At 37.4% G+C, this 17,119-nt stretch overlaps 1 protein-coding gene across 3 annotated transcripts in view; it reads left to right on the forward strand.

Moving 5' to 3' along the window:
• Window positions 1–17,119, forward strand: part of golga4 (golgin A4) — a 92,569-nt gene that overhangs the window by 36,937 nt on the left and 38,513 nt on the right. For all 3 annotated transcript variants that reach the window (XM_056471377.1, XM_056471378.1, XM_056471379.1), the window contains 6 exons: window positions 3,028–3,111; window positions 6,045–6,192; window positions 6,804–6,982; window positions 10,911–11,009; window positions 11,899–12,054; window positions 13,117–17,108. In XM_056471377.1, the coding sequence (XP_056327352.1) occupies window positions 3,028–3,111; window positions 6,045–6,192; window positions 6,804–6,982; window positions 10,911–11,009; window positions 11,899–12,054; window positions 13,117–17,108 (4,658 nt within the window). The remainder of the gene's footprint in view (window positions 1–3,027; window positions 3,112–6,044; window positions 6,193–6,803; window positions 6,983–10,910; window positions 11,010–11,898; window positions 12,055–13,116; window positions 17,109–17,119) is intronic.

A 17,119-nucleotide genomic window follows, 5' to 3' on the forward strand; every position in this document is an offset into this window, starting at 1 on the left:
CCCACCATCAAAAGTGATAAGTCCAGTCTCTTTGTTAAACGTGACCTTAATAAGCTGTGAAGTTTTATTTTCTAAATAGAGTAATACCTCCTGCATTGGTAAAATCAAATAAACTAAAATACACCATGCATACACGAAATCAAAGAATAAAATTTAAAAGAAATCAAATAATTATGCATAAAAATTCAAATGAAACAAAAATATAAGCATGAAAACACTAGCAAGAAGCAGGACGTAAGTGGCGTTCTGCTATAGAGAGAACACCACCACAACCGCTGACTGCTGTTCTGGGCTGTAATTGAGGTTTGATTGTTGGTTTGCTGTGACGGCTCGACGTGCTGCTTGTGTGTGTGTGTGTCTGCGGTGAGAGTTCAGTGCAGTCTGCGGAGACATTGAGAATTTTTCACAGCTCCTCAGTCACTGCTTTTATTTAATTTCTTGGTCACGAAACTCATGTTTTATTAATCTGGAATTGATTGTCTCCAAAAAGAAAGATCGAATCTGAAGCACAGTTACAGACAAAATGTGATGTTTTAATTCTTTTTCAGCTATTTCCCAAGTGACTTTGAACAGAGCAAGGAGATTTTTCACAGTATTTCCTATTATACGTTTCATCTGGAGAAGCTAATATTATTCTAGTTTCACTGGAATATTATATAAATAGTTGAAGTCTGAATTATTAGCCCCTCTGAATTATAAGCCCCGCTGTTTATTTTTTTCCCCCCAATTTCTGTTTAATGGAAAGATTTTTTTTTCAGCACATTTCTAAACATAATAGTTTTAATAACTCATCTCTAATAACTGATTTATTTTATCTTTGTCATGATGACAGTAAATAATATTTGACTAGATATTTTTCAGGACACTTCTATACAGCTTAAAGTGAGATTTAAAGGCTTAACTAGGTTAATTAGGTTAACTAGGCAGGTTAGGGTAATTAGGCAAGTTATTGTATAATGGTGGTTTGTTCTGTAGACTATCGAAAAAAAATAGCTTAAAGGGGCTTATAATATTGACCTTAAAATGGAGAAAAAATATTATTAGACATACTGTGAAAATTTTCTTGCTCTGTTAAACATCATTTGGGAAATAGAAAAAAAATCAAAGGGGGCTAATAAATCTGACTTCAAATATATATATATATATATATATATATATATATATATATATATATATATATATATATATATATATATATATATATATTAGGGTTGCACAATATTTGTTTCAGCATCGATATGGCAATGTTGATTTTATTTTTATTTTTTTTCATAATTTATCAGTTGTGTTTTTGATGCCTGTAATTGTATAATGATTTTAAAAGCATTCAGGTATAAGAAATTATACCATTTGTGACTTTAACTACCGTTAATTTTATTGAATCGTTTTTATTTTTATTATTTAGCTATTCTACTGGAAAACTGTTACACTCGGGAAATGATAAAACACTTAATTTCAATTGTATCTTTTTAAATTGTATTTATATATTATTATGCATGAAAATACTCAGAGCACATGCAAATACAGAAATGCACTGCAAATAGCACAGAACACAATGAAAATTTGTCAGGGGATTTTTGGATTGTTTATTAGATTTTATGGAGATGCACTTCCACTGCAGAATCATCCCAATCCATCTTAACATTATAAATTCTTTCCAAATAGAGATAGTAAGTCATCTAGTGAAATTGTATTTATATTGCAATATATATATTGTAAAATAAAAAAATATCGCAATGTTAGATTTTTCCATAATCGTGCAGCCTTATATATTTATATTTGTCGTTATTATTTGCTCCATTTAAGATTGTCTTTTTTCGATTGTCTACAGAACAAACCACTGTTGTTCAGCGACTTTCCTAATTAACCCAACTTGCCCAATTTACCTAGTTAAGCCTTTAAAAGTCACTTTAAGCTGAATACTAGGATCATAGTATTGGTAAGTCCTATAGTAAGTCCTACATGACGGTTCCTACATGTCTGTACTGCACTTCAATGATGCCACTAAAATATGCCTACTCCACATGTCTTAATTCCAGTTTTGTTTAACTTCAATTATGACAGTAGTCGGTTTGAGGTCATCAAAAATCGCTGTTTACATTGTAGACTCTTAATCAGAGTATTGTCTTAATCGTATTAAAATTGGATTAATGGTGTCCATCTAAACATACTTGGTGAAGTGGTGTAGCAAGTAAACAATTCAGGTCAAGAAGGATCACGAAGAGCCCGACTGTAATTTTGCTGTATTTCTCAAATTTTTGTGCAGTTAACATGGATTATTAGTTTAACAGACATATTTGCAGGAGCAAATCCCTCCGTGGCGAGTGACAATTACTGTAATAATGGTACTGAACGCTGCTGTAGTTACGCTTGTCTTTGCGTGTTGGAAGTTCGGTTTCCTTTTGCGAAATGAGAAAATAGATACTGCCTCCTGCTGGTGCAGAAAGACGTCCTCTTGCACAGGCGTAAAATTCGGCTCTCGTTTCAGTCTGCTTTCTTCCGTTTGGTGTGTTCACGCACAGCTTTTTGGTCCAGATGCAATCCAACGTGAGGCAACAACACATTTGGGTTTTGTTTTTCACTAGTTGTTTGGCATTTGCTTAGTGTATCTTGACCCTAATATGAAAAAATTACTGTTTTATGACCTTAATGTGATGTAAATATGCAGTAGGAGTCTCCAAAACAAATGTAGGAACTTTAAAATGCCACGACAAGGGGAGTTCTTGAGCACATCACAGCTTAAATATAATTTATGCCTTAACTTGTAGAATAGTAGCTGATAAAAGTTTGTGTAGCCTGACTTATTGGATGCACAAAGTTTCCCTTGGTTTAAACAAAACATTTTTCCACATCCAGAGTTTCAGGTCAGTTCGTTTCCAGCTGGCCGGTTGGTTTTCATGCGTCTCTAATCCAGCTCGTCTAGACCAGCTGACTCTAGGGTCTTCATGACAGATGCTGAATAATTGTTGATTATTATTAGACTGAGAATGATGTATTAAAATCCATGCTCATCTGTGTGTTTACCAGGAACTCCACACTACAGAGAAGACCAAGCTGATCACACAGCTGGGAGACGCCAAAAACCTGATCGAGCAGCTGGAGCAGGACAAGGTGAGCGAGACGCTTCATTTCTCCTCTCTGAAGGCTTCAGCTATGCTCTGCGGCGGCCACATGAATGCTTACGAGAGGAAAACAAATTCCTCTGGACAGAGATGAATTATAGTAGAAAGGCTTTTTAAAAGCGATTGGAAAACGGGTTTACTTTTGGGTCGCTCACTTTGACATGTTGGCTTATGAAAGTAAGCTTGTGGATATTGTCTTGCCTTTTATTTTTGGAGATCAAGCAAGGTCCAAAAAGAACTTTTGTTTATGCTGTGAAATTTAAGACACAGAGTGACGATAGACAGCCATATCGCAGTGCTACTCGTGTGATATTGCGTTTATACAATAGTTCGACGGCATAATCGTGGATATAAAAAAGAAACTCAAACACGGAGAGTCTAAAAATCCTTTTGTATGAGGAACTACTTTCTTCCGCCACTCATTCACATCTGCAGCTGAAGTCAGAACAGCAGAAACCATTGCTCATTCACAAACGTCACTTTAGAGCTAGTGTTTGAATGATTCTCTAGCGTAATGTCTAAAGTGATGACTATATATATATATATATATATATATAGTCATCACTTTAGACATTACGATATATATACATTAATCCCCGGGTCATGTGTACTGAACCGTGGGTTGGGATCCATACAAATCACAGATCATCCGGTATCTGTTACACCCCTAATTAATTGTATTGAGGACTCTCATTCTTTTGTTTTAAACCAACCTTGCTCTCCAAAGCTCACTTTTATTCATGTATCATCTCTGTGGAGTGTTGATTTTGGAGCATTTGATGTAATAGTCTTTCAGATGTCCTCTAGTGTGGTTAAATGTGAACTTTACAGCTCTGTCTGTCTGTCTGCTACTGAGCTGTAATCACATCAGTGGTGTTGTGTTTAGCCTTTGACCTTCACCCTGCATGATGAAGATTTCAGGTCACTGTATGGAATGTGGAGGAGCGCGAACATGCGTCAGAAACCCTTAGAGGTTTCATCCTCAAACTGAGCACAGATCCAGGTTTGCAAACAGCTGTGCTAGAACATTTGGATATAATCAGTAATGGATTCGATGTAAATAAAAAACTGACTACAGTATTGTACATTTAAGGGTACAATGCTGACCAAAATATAGACTTTGCTGAATGAAAATTCTTTTTTTATTATTAGTGTTGGGAACATATTAATCTTGACCAATTGCATCCTAAATAAAAGTTCGTTTTGACATGGTATATATGTGTGTACTGTGTATGTTTATCATATATACAGTTAAAGTCAGAATTATTAGCCCCCCTCCCCCTGAATTTTATTTAAATATTTTCCAAATGATGTTTAACAGAGCAAGGAAATTTTCACAGTATGTCTGATAATATTTTTTCTTCTGGAGAAAGTCTTATTTGTTTTATTTTGGCTAGAATAAAAGCAGGTTTGAATTTTTTAAACCATTTTAAGGTCAATATTATTAGCCCCCTTTAAGCTATTGTTTTTCCCGATAGCCTACAGAACAAACCATCGGTATACAATAACTAGCCCAATTACCCTAACCTGCTTAGTTAATCTAATTAACCTAGTTAAGCCTTTAAAGGTCACTTTAAGCTGTATAGAAGTGTCTTGAAAAATATCTAGTCTAATATTATTTACTGTCATCATGACAAAGATAAAATAAATTGGTTATTTGAGATGGGTTATTAAAACTATTATGTTTAGAAATGTGCTGAAGAAATCTTCTATCCATTAAACAGAAATTGTAGAATAAAAACATTAATAATTCAGGGGGCTAATAATTCTGACTTCAACTGTACATAGAAACCGAACTATGCGAAACAATTTTATTACATAGATATTTAAATGTGTATATATAATTTGTATCATATACACAAATATTGTATAAATATAAATAAATGTACTGAAATGTAAGCATGCCTGTGTGTATTTATGTATAGATAATAAATATACACTGTACACACACTTAAAGTATTAAACCAAACTTTTAATTTGGATGTAATTAATCATGATTTATTTTTGTGCTTTGAAAGTTGACAAAATAATTGCGCTTTGACTTTTTTATTTATTTTTTTAGACCAGAATAGTTTATTCGATCAGAAATATATCCTATGTTTCTTGTTTGTTGTTGTATGATGTTGGTGCAGTGGGTAGCACGATCGCCTTAGAGCAAGAATTTCGCTGGTTCGAGCCTCTGCTGGGTCAGTTGGCGTTTCTTTGTGGAGTTTGCATGTCCTCCCCGTGTTGGCGTGGGTTTCCTCCGGGTGCTCCGGTTTCCCCCACAGTCCAAAGACATGCGCTATAGGTGAATTGAATAAGCTGAATTGGCCGTATGTATGTGTGTGAATGAGTGTGTATGGATGTTTCCCAGTGTTGGGTTGTGGCTGGAAGGGAATCCGCTGCGTAAAACATATGCTGGATAAGTTGGCGGTTCATTCCACTGTGCCGATCCCAGATGAATAAAGGGACTAAGCTGATAAAAAAATGCATTGATTCATTTATGCAATGGTCATACTATAATTATTTTTAAAATAAAAGCTAAGAAAAATAAAAATCATAATACTCAACAACAATACCATTCATTCATTATTCAATTCACCTATAGCGCATGTGTTTGGACTGTGGGGGAAACCAGAGCACCTGGAGGAAACCCATGCCAACACGGGGAGAACATGCAAACTCCACACTTAAAAATGCCAACTGACCCAGCTGAGGCTCGAACCAGTGAACTTCTTGCTGTGAGGCGACAGCACTACCCACTGTGCCACCGCACCACCCACAACGATATCACATATTAGTTGTAAGATATAATGACAATTAAAGACAAAAAGTACTTGAACTTCATCTAAAGTGCTCAAAAGAGCACCAGGACTCTTACTTTGCCGTGAAGGTAGCCTTGTTTGTGACATGCCACTAATATCACTCATTTTTTAAAAGGGCATGGTCATCGCCGAAACCAAGCGTCAGATGCACGAGACTTTAGAGATGAAAGAAGAAGAGATCGCTCAGCTGCGCTCCAGACTCCAGCAAAGCATCACGCAGAAAGACGAGCTGCAGGAACAGAAGGAGAAGTCTGAGAAAGCAGGTGAGTGAGACAGTCTCCTCTGTCTTTTGTATTAGGACAGAGTAATATTGTTTTTACTGCAATATACAGTTGAAATCAGTATGATTAGCCCTCCTGACTTATTAGCCCCTCTGTATATTTCTTTTCCCAATTTCTGTTTAACGGAGAGAAGATTTCTTCAGCACATTTCTAATCATGATAGTTTTAATAACTCATTTCTAATAACTGATTTATTTTATCTTTGCCATGATGACAGTAAATAATATTTGACTAGGTATTTTTTAAGACACTTCTATACAGCTTAAAGTGACATTTAAAGGCTTAACTGGGTTCATTAGGTTAAAGTTAGGGTAGTTAGGCAAGTTATTGTATAATGATGGTTTGTTCTGAAGACAATCGGAAATAAATATTGCTTAAGGGGGCTAATATCATTGGGTTAATAAAATGGGTTTAAAAATTAAAAACTGCTTTTATTCTAGCCGAAATAAAACAAATAAGACTTTCTCCAGAAGAAAAAATATTATAGGAAATACTGTGAAAAATTCCTTGCTCTGGTCAACATAATTTGGGAAATATTTAAGAAAGTAAAAAAAATCATAGGAGGGCGAATCATTTGTACTTTGTATTTGCAGCGTTTGAGGAGCTGGAGCGTGCGCTCGGTGTGGCGCAGCGGGCGGAGGAGGCGCGCCGTCAGCTGCAGCACAGCATGGAGGAGCAGGTGAAGCAGGTGGAGACTGCCAGCGAGGAGGAGAGGAGAAGTCTGCAGCAGGAACTGACACGGGTCAAACAGGAAGTGGTGACCATTATGAAGGTAGAAATGTTTTTTTGGCTGGATTTTCAAGGATTGAAAAATGCTTGTATTTGGAATAATGTAATTTTGCTGCTCTCATTATATGTATTTTATTATATAAACTATACATGTATATACATTATGTAATATATATATATATATATATATATATATATATATATATATTAGGGGTGGGTCTATAGACGATGCCATCATCCATTGCCGGTGGCCAATAGACATTACAATGCTTAGCCGGGATCATGATCCTCCACCCCCGTTGCAGCAGCAGCCCACTGGCGAAAAATACACATTTAGGCCCCGTTTACACTAATACGTCTTAGCTTTAAAATGGGATTTTAGAATGTCCACACTGGCGTTTTATCTAGCATTTGTGAAAAGCCCTCCTTCCACACTTTACCACTGAAAACACACATCACGGGACCACACACACTCTGTCATGCTGCAGCGTATTCGCGCGTCTGAGCTCCAGCAGTCAGCAGGTGCTTTGAGCACAAAACCCCAGAGAGCAGTGCACGTCGGACAGTTTATCAAGGCTGTACCGCTGGATGTACCGTCTCACTATAGTTGTTAAACGTGATATTTAATCAATCTTGTCTCAATCTAACAACTCTCAAGTCTTTTGAATCAGGTAACGTATCACAGCTTCAGTACACTGCTTCAGTCTTTCGCTTTCACGCGTGTACTTAGTCATTTTAGTGAAAACCTCAGATACTGTTAGTTGGTTGTGCACCTTTTTTACCAACCAAGTTTGCCAACGCCATTATAACGACTGAGATCACTCTGCCTATTCATGCTAGAGTCCCACAGAAAAATTGATTGACAGGTGTTTATTTGTGTGAATCTTTATTTATTTATGATTTGGTTATGGGTGAAACAAACGGTAGGCTACAAATAATTAATTTGTTATGATTAAATTAATTCTTCATAAATAATTAATTCACCGCTGCCTATGATGATGATTCTATCGTCCATCGTGATGTTTCGTACGATGCCAAAATACTGTATATTTAGCAGATAAAAAGCACATGCACAGACTTCTGAATTTTTATTTTATACAACAGAGGAAGCTATATTATTTAAAAGTTAATAAATATATAATAACTTTTAAATAATATAGCTTCCTCTTTTGTATAAAATAAAAATTCAGAAGTCTGTGCATGTGCTTTTTATCTGCTAAATATACAGTATCATCACTTAATCACCATTTCTTGTTTTGTCTAAAACAAAATTTCAGAATCAGAATTTCTGTCATTATTGCAGGAATCATCCTGCAATATGAGGTGCAACCTCATATCAGAAAAAGTTGGGACAGTATGGAAAAAACCTAATAAAAAAAGAAAGTAGTGATTTCCAAATTTATATTGACTTGCAGACAACATGAACACAAAATATTTAATTTTTTGTATGGTCAACTTCATTTCATTTGTAAATATATAGGTCATTCAGACCTGCAACTTATTGCTAAAAAAAGTTGTGACCGGAACAGTTTAGGGCAAGTAATCAGGTAAAACTTGTTCTGATTTGGGGTTGTATATGTATATATTACTCCCATGACACCCTAGATTACTTGGTTTGCTCAAATAATTTTGCCACAGTTGTGTGCAGTAATTTACTTTAAAAATACTGAAATTGTCACAGTCACACTATATATGAGAGCTACATCCTTTAAGACACTGGAGAATCCTGAAGAGATGCGTTTATTTAGACATTAGTACCATCAATGCTGTCGGGTCCAAACATTTTATTTAGTATTTTTATATCTTTCCTTTTGCCTGTTCTCTTTTGTATTCAACCTGTTTGGTTCGTCTGGAAAAGCTATCAATCTTCTAACAGTGTCGCATTCATCCTGAGAATTGTCTGGATGGGTGTTTTAACGTTCATGACTGCACATTTCCCATGAAGACTGTGTTTTTATAGATCTGCACACCTTTGGCCTGTCCCTTAGTGTATTGGAGTATGATTCATTAATTAAATGGCAATAGTAAATCAAATTTGACCAAATTGATGCCACATTTCCACCCAGCATTCTGTCTTCTGTATCTGAGGTAGAGCTTCATTTCTGACAAAGAAATTGAGTTCTGTTACATTCATCAGGCCTCATAAGCCATGCCATTACAAAGACGCGTACAGTATGTCTCTGTTTCCCTGGCCGATTATTCACAGAAGAGTGACATTTTGAGCCAAATCTTTATGCTCTAGGGACCAGTTAAGTTGGATATTTCAGATTTATTCTTATGGTGAATCCTTCGAGTGTATTCATGAGAAATTTTAAATAAATCCTGTCTGAATGAGAATTAATACACCATGGCAATGGTTGTCAACCAAGTTCCTGGACCACCATTATTTTTTTCGTAGATAATATTCTCTGGGTGAAAATATCCATCATCCATCCATCCATCCATCCAATAGTTTCATCCGTCCGTCCATCCATCCATCTATCCATCCATCCATCTATCTAATATTTCCATCCAATCATCCATCCATCCATCCATCCATCCGATAGTTTCATCCATCCATCCAATAGTTTCATCTATCCATCCTTCCATCCTTCCATCCATCCATCCATCCATCCATCCATCCATCCATCCATCCATCCATCCATCCATCCATCCATCCATCCAGTAGTTCCATCCATCCATCCATCCATCCATCCAATAGATTCATCCATTTATCTATTCATCCATCCATCCATCTATCCATCAATCTAATAGTTCCATCCATCCAATAGTTCCATCCATCCATTCATCATCCATCCATCTATCTAATAGTTCCATCCATCCAATAGTTCCATCCATCCATCTATCCATCCATCCATCCAGCCATCCATCCATCCATCCATCCATCCATCCATCCATCCATCCATCCATCCATCCATCCATCCAGTAGTTCCATCCATCCATCCATCCATCCAATAGATTCATCCATTTATCTATTCATCCATCCATCCATCTATCTATCTATCTAATAGTTCCATCCATCCATCCATCCATCCATCCATCCAATAGTTTCATCCATCCATCCATCCATACATCCATCCATCCAATAGTTTCATCCATCCATCCATCTATCTAATAGTTCCATCCATCCATCCATCCAATAGTTCCATCCATCCAATAGTTCCATCCATCCAGTAGTTCCATCTATCCATCCATCCAATAGTTCCATCCTTTCAATAATTCCGTCCATCCATCCTTCCAATAGTTCCATCCATCCAATAGTTCTATCCATCCATCCATCCATCCATCCATCCATCCAATAGTTCCATCCATCCATCCTTCCAATAGTTCCGTCCATCCATCCACCAAAAGTTCCATCCATCCAATAGTTCCATCCTTTCAATAATTCCGTCCATCCATCCTTCCAATAGCTCCATCCATCCAATAGTTCTATCCATCCATCCATCCTTCCAATAGTTCCATCCATCCATCCTTCCAATAGTTCCATCCATCTGTTCGTCCGTCTGTCCGTCCCGTCGCATCTCGTTCCATCCATCCAATTTTCAGCATTTAATCAACTAATAAGACAAATTTTATTCAGAGATTTTTTTAAATAGTTTTTATAAATATTAATTGTATTTTTTAAATCTAAATAATGTAACTAAATTTGGTCATTAATATGGCAAATGAGGGTGATATGGAAATACAAAAATGAATAGAATAAACAAGAGTGATAATTCTCCTTCCTCTCTAAGCTTTAGAAACAGGCAGTTTTTTTTCTGTTATTACTATTTTATCATAGTTTCAATACTTTATATTAGTCTGAATCAGGGGTAACCAACTCTGGTCCTGGAGGCTCAATGTCCAAGAGCTCAGCTCCATCCCTAATCAAACATTGCAGAAAAATATAACTAATGTCTTCAGGATTTCTTGAAAAATGAACCAGGAAGTAAGTTATTTAGTATATTTTACCATGATTTCATCTATTTCAGAAATCATCCGAGGACAGGATAACAGAAATGGAGCGGTTACACTTAGAGGCTATGGCTAGTAAAGAACAAGAACTGAATGCCCAGATCAAACAGGCAGTGGTATGTCCTCATTTTAACTTCTATGGTATCCTGTGATCAGTTCATGCAAATAGCCTATAGGTAGGTGACCCTCATTAGTTGACCGAATTGAAAAATATAGCTATAATTAGGTTGCAAGCTAATTACTGCTAAGCTTTGACTTTTTTATTTACCAGTTTTTAATTTTTTTTTGTCACCAGACTTTATTTATTTATTTTTTACCAGTATTTAGTCGCATATTTAAAGTCTCAGATTGGTGTAAAATAGTTATTTAATGTATCAGTTAATGTTATAATCTAATCAAGAAGATTAACAAACTCCTTGAATTAAATAAAGCAATTTCTGACTTCCAGTCCATTTATGAGGCAATATATAAGGCAACCATCAAGGACTTCAAGGACAACACATACACTTAATATACAAATACACTTCAGTGAACATGTACACATAGACATTACCTATAAATTATAGAACTGCAGGTTAACTGTGTTTACATATAATAACTTTAACTGTTAAAAGCTTGTAGGTACTAGTTAATTAGTTATTAGTAATTAATAAAGTTATAGTAACTAATAAGCTAAACTTTTCCATATTTAATCGTAATGCAATATTGTACACCTTTTGTAAAGCTGCTAATAAACAAGAATTATTGTAAAAAGCGCTCTACAAATTAACTTGTATTGAATTGAATTGATTTTTGTTTGGGTTTTAGTACTGTATCCTAATTAGATGTGACGTGACAAAAAGAAATTCAAGATGCATTTTTCTTTTTGTCAGATCAGTGCTCCTAGGTCATAGAAATTCTGCTTTTTAGTCAGTGAAAGTCAGGGATAAGTATAGGAATTTGACATTTGGCTTCGAATAGGAACCCTGTGAAGCTGTTTACACTAACGCTCTTTGTTTGCATCAGGAGCAGTATCGGGAGGAATTGTTGCAGTCGGCACAGGAAAGAGAACAGCAGGCGTCGCTCGCTCTTGAGGAGGCCGAGCTACAGAAAGCTGCGGTTCAGTCTGAGGGGGAAAACAAAGCCAAGGAACTACAGCTGGAGTTGGAGTCGGCCAGAACGGTGTGTTAATCTGCCACCTTATCTGACAATAGATCAACAGGATATCCTTATTGCAGATGCATGGCCAAATTAAGCAATAAAGCTAGCATTAGCATGAATGGAAATGTGACTAAAAGCAATAGGGCTGGGGAAATTATGCTTTGTGGATCAACAATGGTTCAACCATCAATTCTGAGCTACGCTTTAACCACCGGATGGCACTGTATACTTTGCTAACAGCCGTACTCTGCTTGTCTTAAGGCATAGGATGATAACCGGTTTCGAGGTTTACCGTAGTTTGGAAAAGTCAAGGTTTTAAAATCGCCTTTGTTTCTGTTATACCATTCCTAAGGTATATGTAACCACTATTTTATTTAGGGAAACAGAAAATAACTCTCCACATCAAAAGCTACTGGTCAGCCCACGATTCAGCAAAAATTTGAAGAACAAATTGCTTATAAACCAACATCCAAGCATGCTATAGACCAGAACAGTGCAGTGGCTTACTGTATATCCAAAGAAAGATATTCAAAGATGCCTTTTCAAGTTGTAAAGAAATCAGTGTTTTTGAAAGTAATGAAGACTGAAGAAGTCAATGATTTATTTAATACCATCAGAGTCTTATACCAGCCAATGTCTACTTGTTCCTACTCCTACTACTTGAGCATAAGGGTTTACAGGAGTGTTCATAATAAGTGCCATCTGCTGTTGATAGTACACCCAAAAATGAAAGTTTTCTTACCTCAGCATAAGTGATTTTAAGCTTCTATGAATTTCTTTCTTCAGTTGAACACAAAATAAGGTATCATGAAAAATGATGGAAAAAGCAGGCATTGACATCCATAGTAGGAACAGAAATAACTATGACTTGTGTGCAACAGAAAAAAGGGGTGACGATAACAGAAATTTCTTGTAGAAATGAAATGTCTCTTTAAAACTAAGCTTGGGATCTATTCCAGAGAGAATTGTGATGCAAAGAACAATCCACAAATCATCAGCAGTGCATCAAATTATTCCTCAAGTCCTAGAAAGCAATGTCATATTTTAACACTACGCATTCCTGATTTTTGTTTTTAAATACAGAGAATTCAAGAACTTGAGAGTTGTCTGGGTAGCTCGGAGAAGTTGGATGAACTGGGTACGCAAATAGAAGAGCAGAGAAAAAAGTATGAGGCTGAAATAGCTGCTTTAGGTGAAACACACAAGCAAGAGCTGGAAAGTACAGTAACAGAGCAGAAAACAGCTCTCAAACAGCAGCATGATGTCACTTTGGAAGAGCTCATTCAGAAACATAAAGCGGAGATTGAATCCATATTGAAAGACAAGGAGGAGCAGTTCCATTCTCATGTAGAAGATATGAACAAAAAGATACTTGATAAATTGAGTGATAAACAGACTGAGCTGGAGACTGTGTCTTCTGAACTCAGTGAGGTATTGAATAGTAAAAAAGAGTTAGAAGATAGATTGTCCTCTGTGGAGACCACCAGTGAAACCTTAAGACAAGAGTTTGAGGAAAGACTCAAGGAAGAGCAGGCAAAACATCAGGCTGAGATTGAGGCTGCGAATCAAAATGAACAGTCATTTGTAGGGGTGGAGAAGATGCTGAAATACGAGATAACTCATCTAAAGATTGTGCTGGAGGAGAAGGAAAAAATATTAGAGGAACATGTGCTTAGGGAAAAGTCTTTGCAGGAAGATGGAAGTGCACAATTGGAGGAGCTCCGGCTCAGGGCACAGTCAAATAAAGAGGCACTTCAGGAATCAAGATCTCAGATTAGCACACTTACAGATGAACTCCAACAAGCCAAGAATCAAGTAAAAAATCTTGAGGAAACCCTTGAGGCAGTGCGTAATGACTGTAAGGAGAAAGAAGTGCGTCTGCAAGAAAAGACAAATGAACTTCAGGAACTAGTGCAGAAAATTGAGCATATCAAAAAAGATCTATCGGAGAAAGAGAATTTGCATGCTGCAACGTGCAAAACATTACAAGATGAGCAAAACCGGTTGAGGAAGCAACTGGATGACCAGAAGAGTTCTCAAGAGAAGAAACTTGAGAACATCAGAAAAGACATGGATTGCAAGCTGAAATCCCAGGAAAACAAACTGGAGAAATTCAAGCAGAAAGCCAAAGAAGCACAGGAAAAGATGAAGAAGAAGCTTCAGGATCAGGAAGAGAGTGCAAAAGTGGAGTTATCAAAGAAGATTCAAGAGTTGGAACTGAAAGACCAGCAGCTAAAGGAGAAGATCCTTGACATGGCACAAACAAGTTCTGAGGGCCTCAGCACCGCCATGTCTGATTTGGAGGCCAACCACAAGGAGCACTTAGATAAGCTTCAGGTGAACCATAAACAAGAGCTGGAAGACCTTGTTCGTCATTGGCAAGAGAAACTCAACCAGAATGAAGAGGATATGCAAGAAAAGCATAGTCAAACTTTGCAAGAAAAAACCCAGGAGTTGGAGGAGATCTCACAGTTGCTTTCAGCCAGCAAAGAAGAAAAGGAACAAGTCATGAAAGATATTCAGAACCTCAGGGAGGAGCTTGCCATGAGGGAAACCACTGTGCAAAAACTACAGACAGAGCTCAGGGAGGCAGCAAGCAAACTGGAAAGCTTGTCTGAAGGGGAAGGTATGCTTAAAAGACAAGTTGAAACCATGGAGAAGAATCTAAACCAGGCACTGAATGAACGGAACCTTCTGCAGGATGAACTGAGAAAGGTTGAGGAAACTAGTAAAGAGAAATTGCAGGGCATATCTGAAGAGTTGGTAAACACCCAGGAAAAATTGAGTTTGCTTGAAACTTCCAAGTATAAAGAGGGTGAAGATCTTTACAGGACACTTGCAGAGAAAACTGCTGAGCTCCAAAATAAAGAAAAAGAGTTTCAGACACAATTGTGTTCCCTCACAATGGAGTTTCAGCAGTGTTGTCAGGAAGCCCAAGCTAAGATAGATGGTTTTTCTGTTGAGCTGTGTAAGAAAGTTGATGAACGAGTTGGGGCATTACAACTCCGGGTAGTGGATCACCAAAATAAGGTTGCATATCTAAGAAATATTATCATGACGAAGGACAACAGAATCAGCACTTTAGAGAAAGAACTTCAGCACACTTTGGATGTGAATCATAATCTAAAGAGCTCTCTTGATGAGATTACTTTGCAGTTTAGGGAAAGTTCAGAGACTCTTAAAGCCTTACAAACTGAAAGGGAATCTCTGCAAACTGATGCAGAGAGTCGCTCCCAGGTACTTTCTGAGAAAGACCTTCACATTAAGCAGCTATGTGAAGAAAAACAAAACGTATCAGAAAATCTCAAAGCAAATATTTTGCAAATCAGCAATCTAGAATCTGCAATAAATGACTTAAAGACCCAGTTAGCAAGTAGCATAACTGAGAAAGAGGAAGCCATATCTCTGCTGAATCAGCAACACAGTAAGGACAAGGAGAGGGTGACATCCCAAATGGGGGAGACTGTAGAAAAGCTAGAAAAAGAGAAGACCTTGCTTCAAGAGCAGGTAGACTCACTCAGGAATAAGTTCTCTGAGCTGAAAAAGAAGTTCAGTCAGAGTCACAGCACTGTTAAGTCTCTTCAAGATAAACTTGCGGACATGGAGAGGCAAATTGCAGAGAAGGATGAACAGCTTCAGATGCTCACTGCCAGCGTTGACAATCACTCCATCAGTAAGTCCGAGATGGACCAGGCTCTTAGTGAGAAAGATCAGAAAGTTCATACCTTGACCTCAGAGCTGGAAAGCTGCTCAAAGAAAGTTCATGATCTGGAGGAGCAGTTACAGTTAAGGGTAAAAGAGCGGGATCAGCTTGCAGCTGATTTGCAGCAGCATCATAACATAAGGGAGAGTGAAAAGATAGAGTTGATGAAACAGGTGCAGAAAGCTCAGGACCAAAGCTCTCAAAACGGTGCCCTAATGCAAAAAACTGAGGAAAGTCTTCAGTCTTTGAGGAAAGATATTGAATCAGCCAAGGTGGAGCTGGAATCCCAGAGGGATGGTTTTGAGAGGGAGAAGGCTGAGATTCTTAAAGAGAAAAATGAGGCTGTGAAGGCCGCCCAGGAAAAGGCATCCTCCGAGACTGGTGTTAAAGTGGCTGAGTTGAAGAAAAAGGCAGAGCAGAAGATTGGCATGATTCGTAAACAGCTGACTTCACAAATTGAGGAGAAGGAGCAGGTTATCAAAGACCTGCTTGTCCAGTTGGAAGCTATAAAGCAATCCCAGATTGAAAAAGAAGAACATATAACATCGCTTGGGAAAACAATGCAAGATGCTGCTGCGAAATTAAAGGAGGAGCATGCAAAACATCTACAAGAATTGCAGGAGAAAGAAAAGGTTGAAAGAGAGGCCTCTTTGCAAAATATAAAAGAAGTGTATGAGGAGAAGCTTGCTGGTCTTCATAAAGACATGTCTGCGAAAGAGGAGCATTCTGCTACTGCTGCTAGAGAAACGTCTTCAAGACTTGTAGTGCTTGAGACAAAACTCTCAGAATCTAATGAGCAGATCACAAAGTACCAAAATGAGGTGAGTCGCCTTAAAGAAGACCTGACTGAACAGACATCTAGAGTGCAAGAGCTTCAACAGACATGCTCTGATCTTCAAGAACAGATTAAGCAGAAACAGATTAATGAAGTTGAGATGGAACAGGTTTGTGAAGTGCAAATAAAAAGTAGTAGGTTAGGAATGGAGCCTGCAATGTTAGTAGCAAAGGAAAACATGGACACTGTTAGCAACCAGGATGACTGGATGAGTCAAAAGGATTTATTGGTGAAGGAATACGAGGAGAAGCTGCTAGATTTACAGCAGAGGCTAGAAGATAAAGAAAACGAGTTAAAAGCACAACAAAGTTCGCCTCAAAGAAACGGGGAGAGTGATAGTGAGTGCCTAATAAACAATACAAACACCTCAGAGAATGATCTTCAGAGAAAGCTGGTGGAAGCTGAGAATGAAAAGCAGAAGATCCACAAAGATTATAGCAGACTGCAAAAAGATCTCCGTTCTCTAAGGAAAGAGCATGAGAAGGAGCTGGAGTTCCTGAAAAAAGAGATGGCTGAGGAAAATGAGAAGAAGCTCAAGTAAGATTTAT

The sequence above is a fragment of the Danio aesculapii genome, chromosome 13 (assembly GCF_903798145.1).
Source record: "Danio aesculapii chromosome 13, fDanAes4.1, whole genome shotgun sequence".
In the NCBI taxonomy this organism is placed as follows: domain Eukaryota; kingdom Metazoa; phylum Chordata; class Actinopteri; order Cypriniformes; family Danionidae; genus Danio; species Danio aesculapii.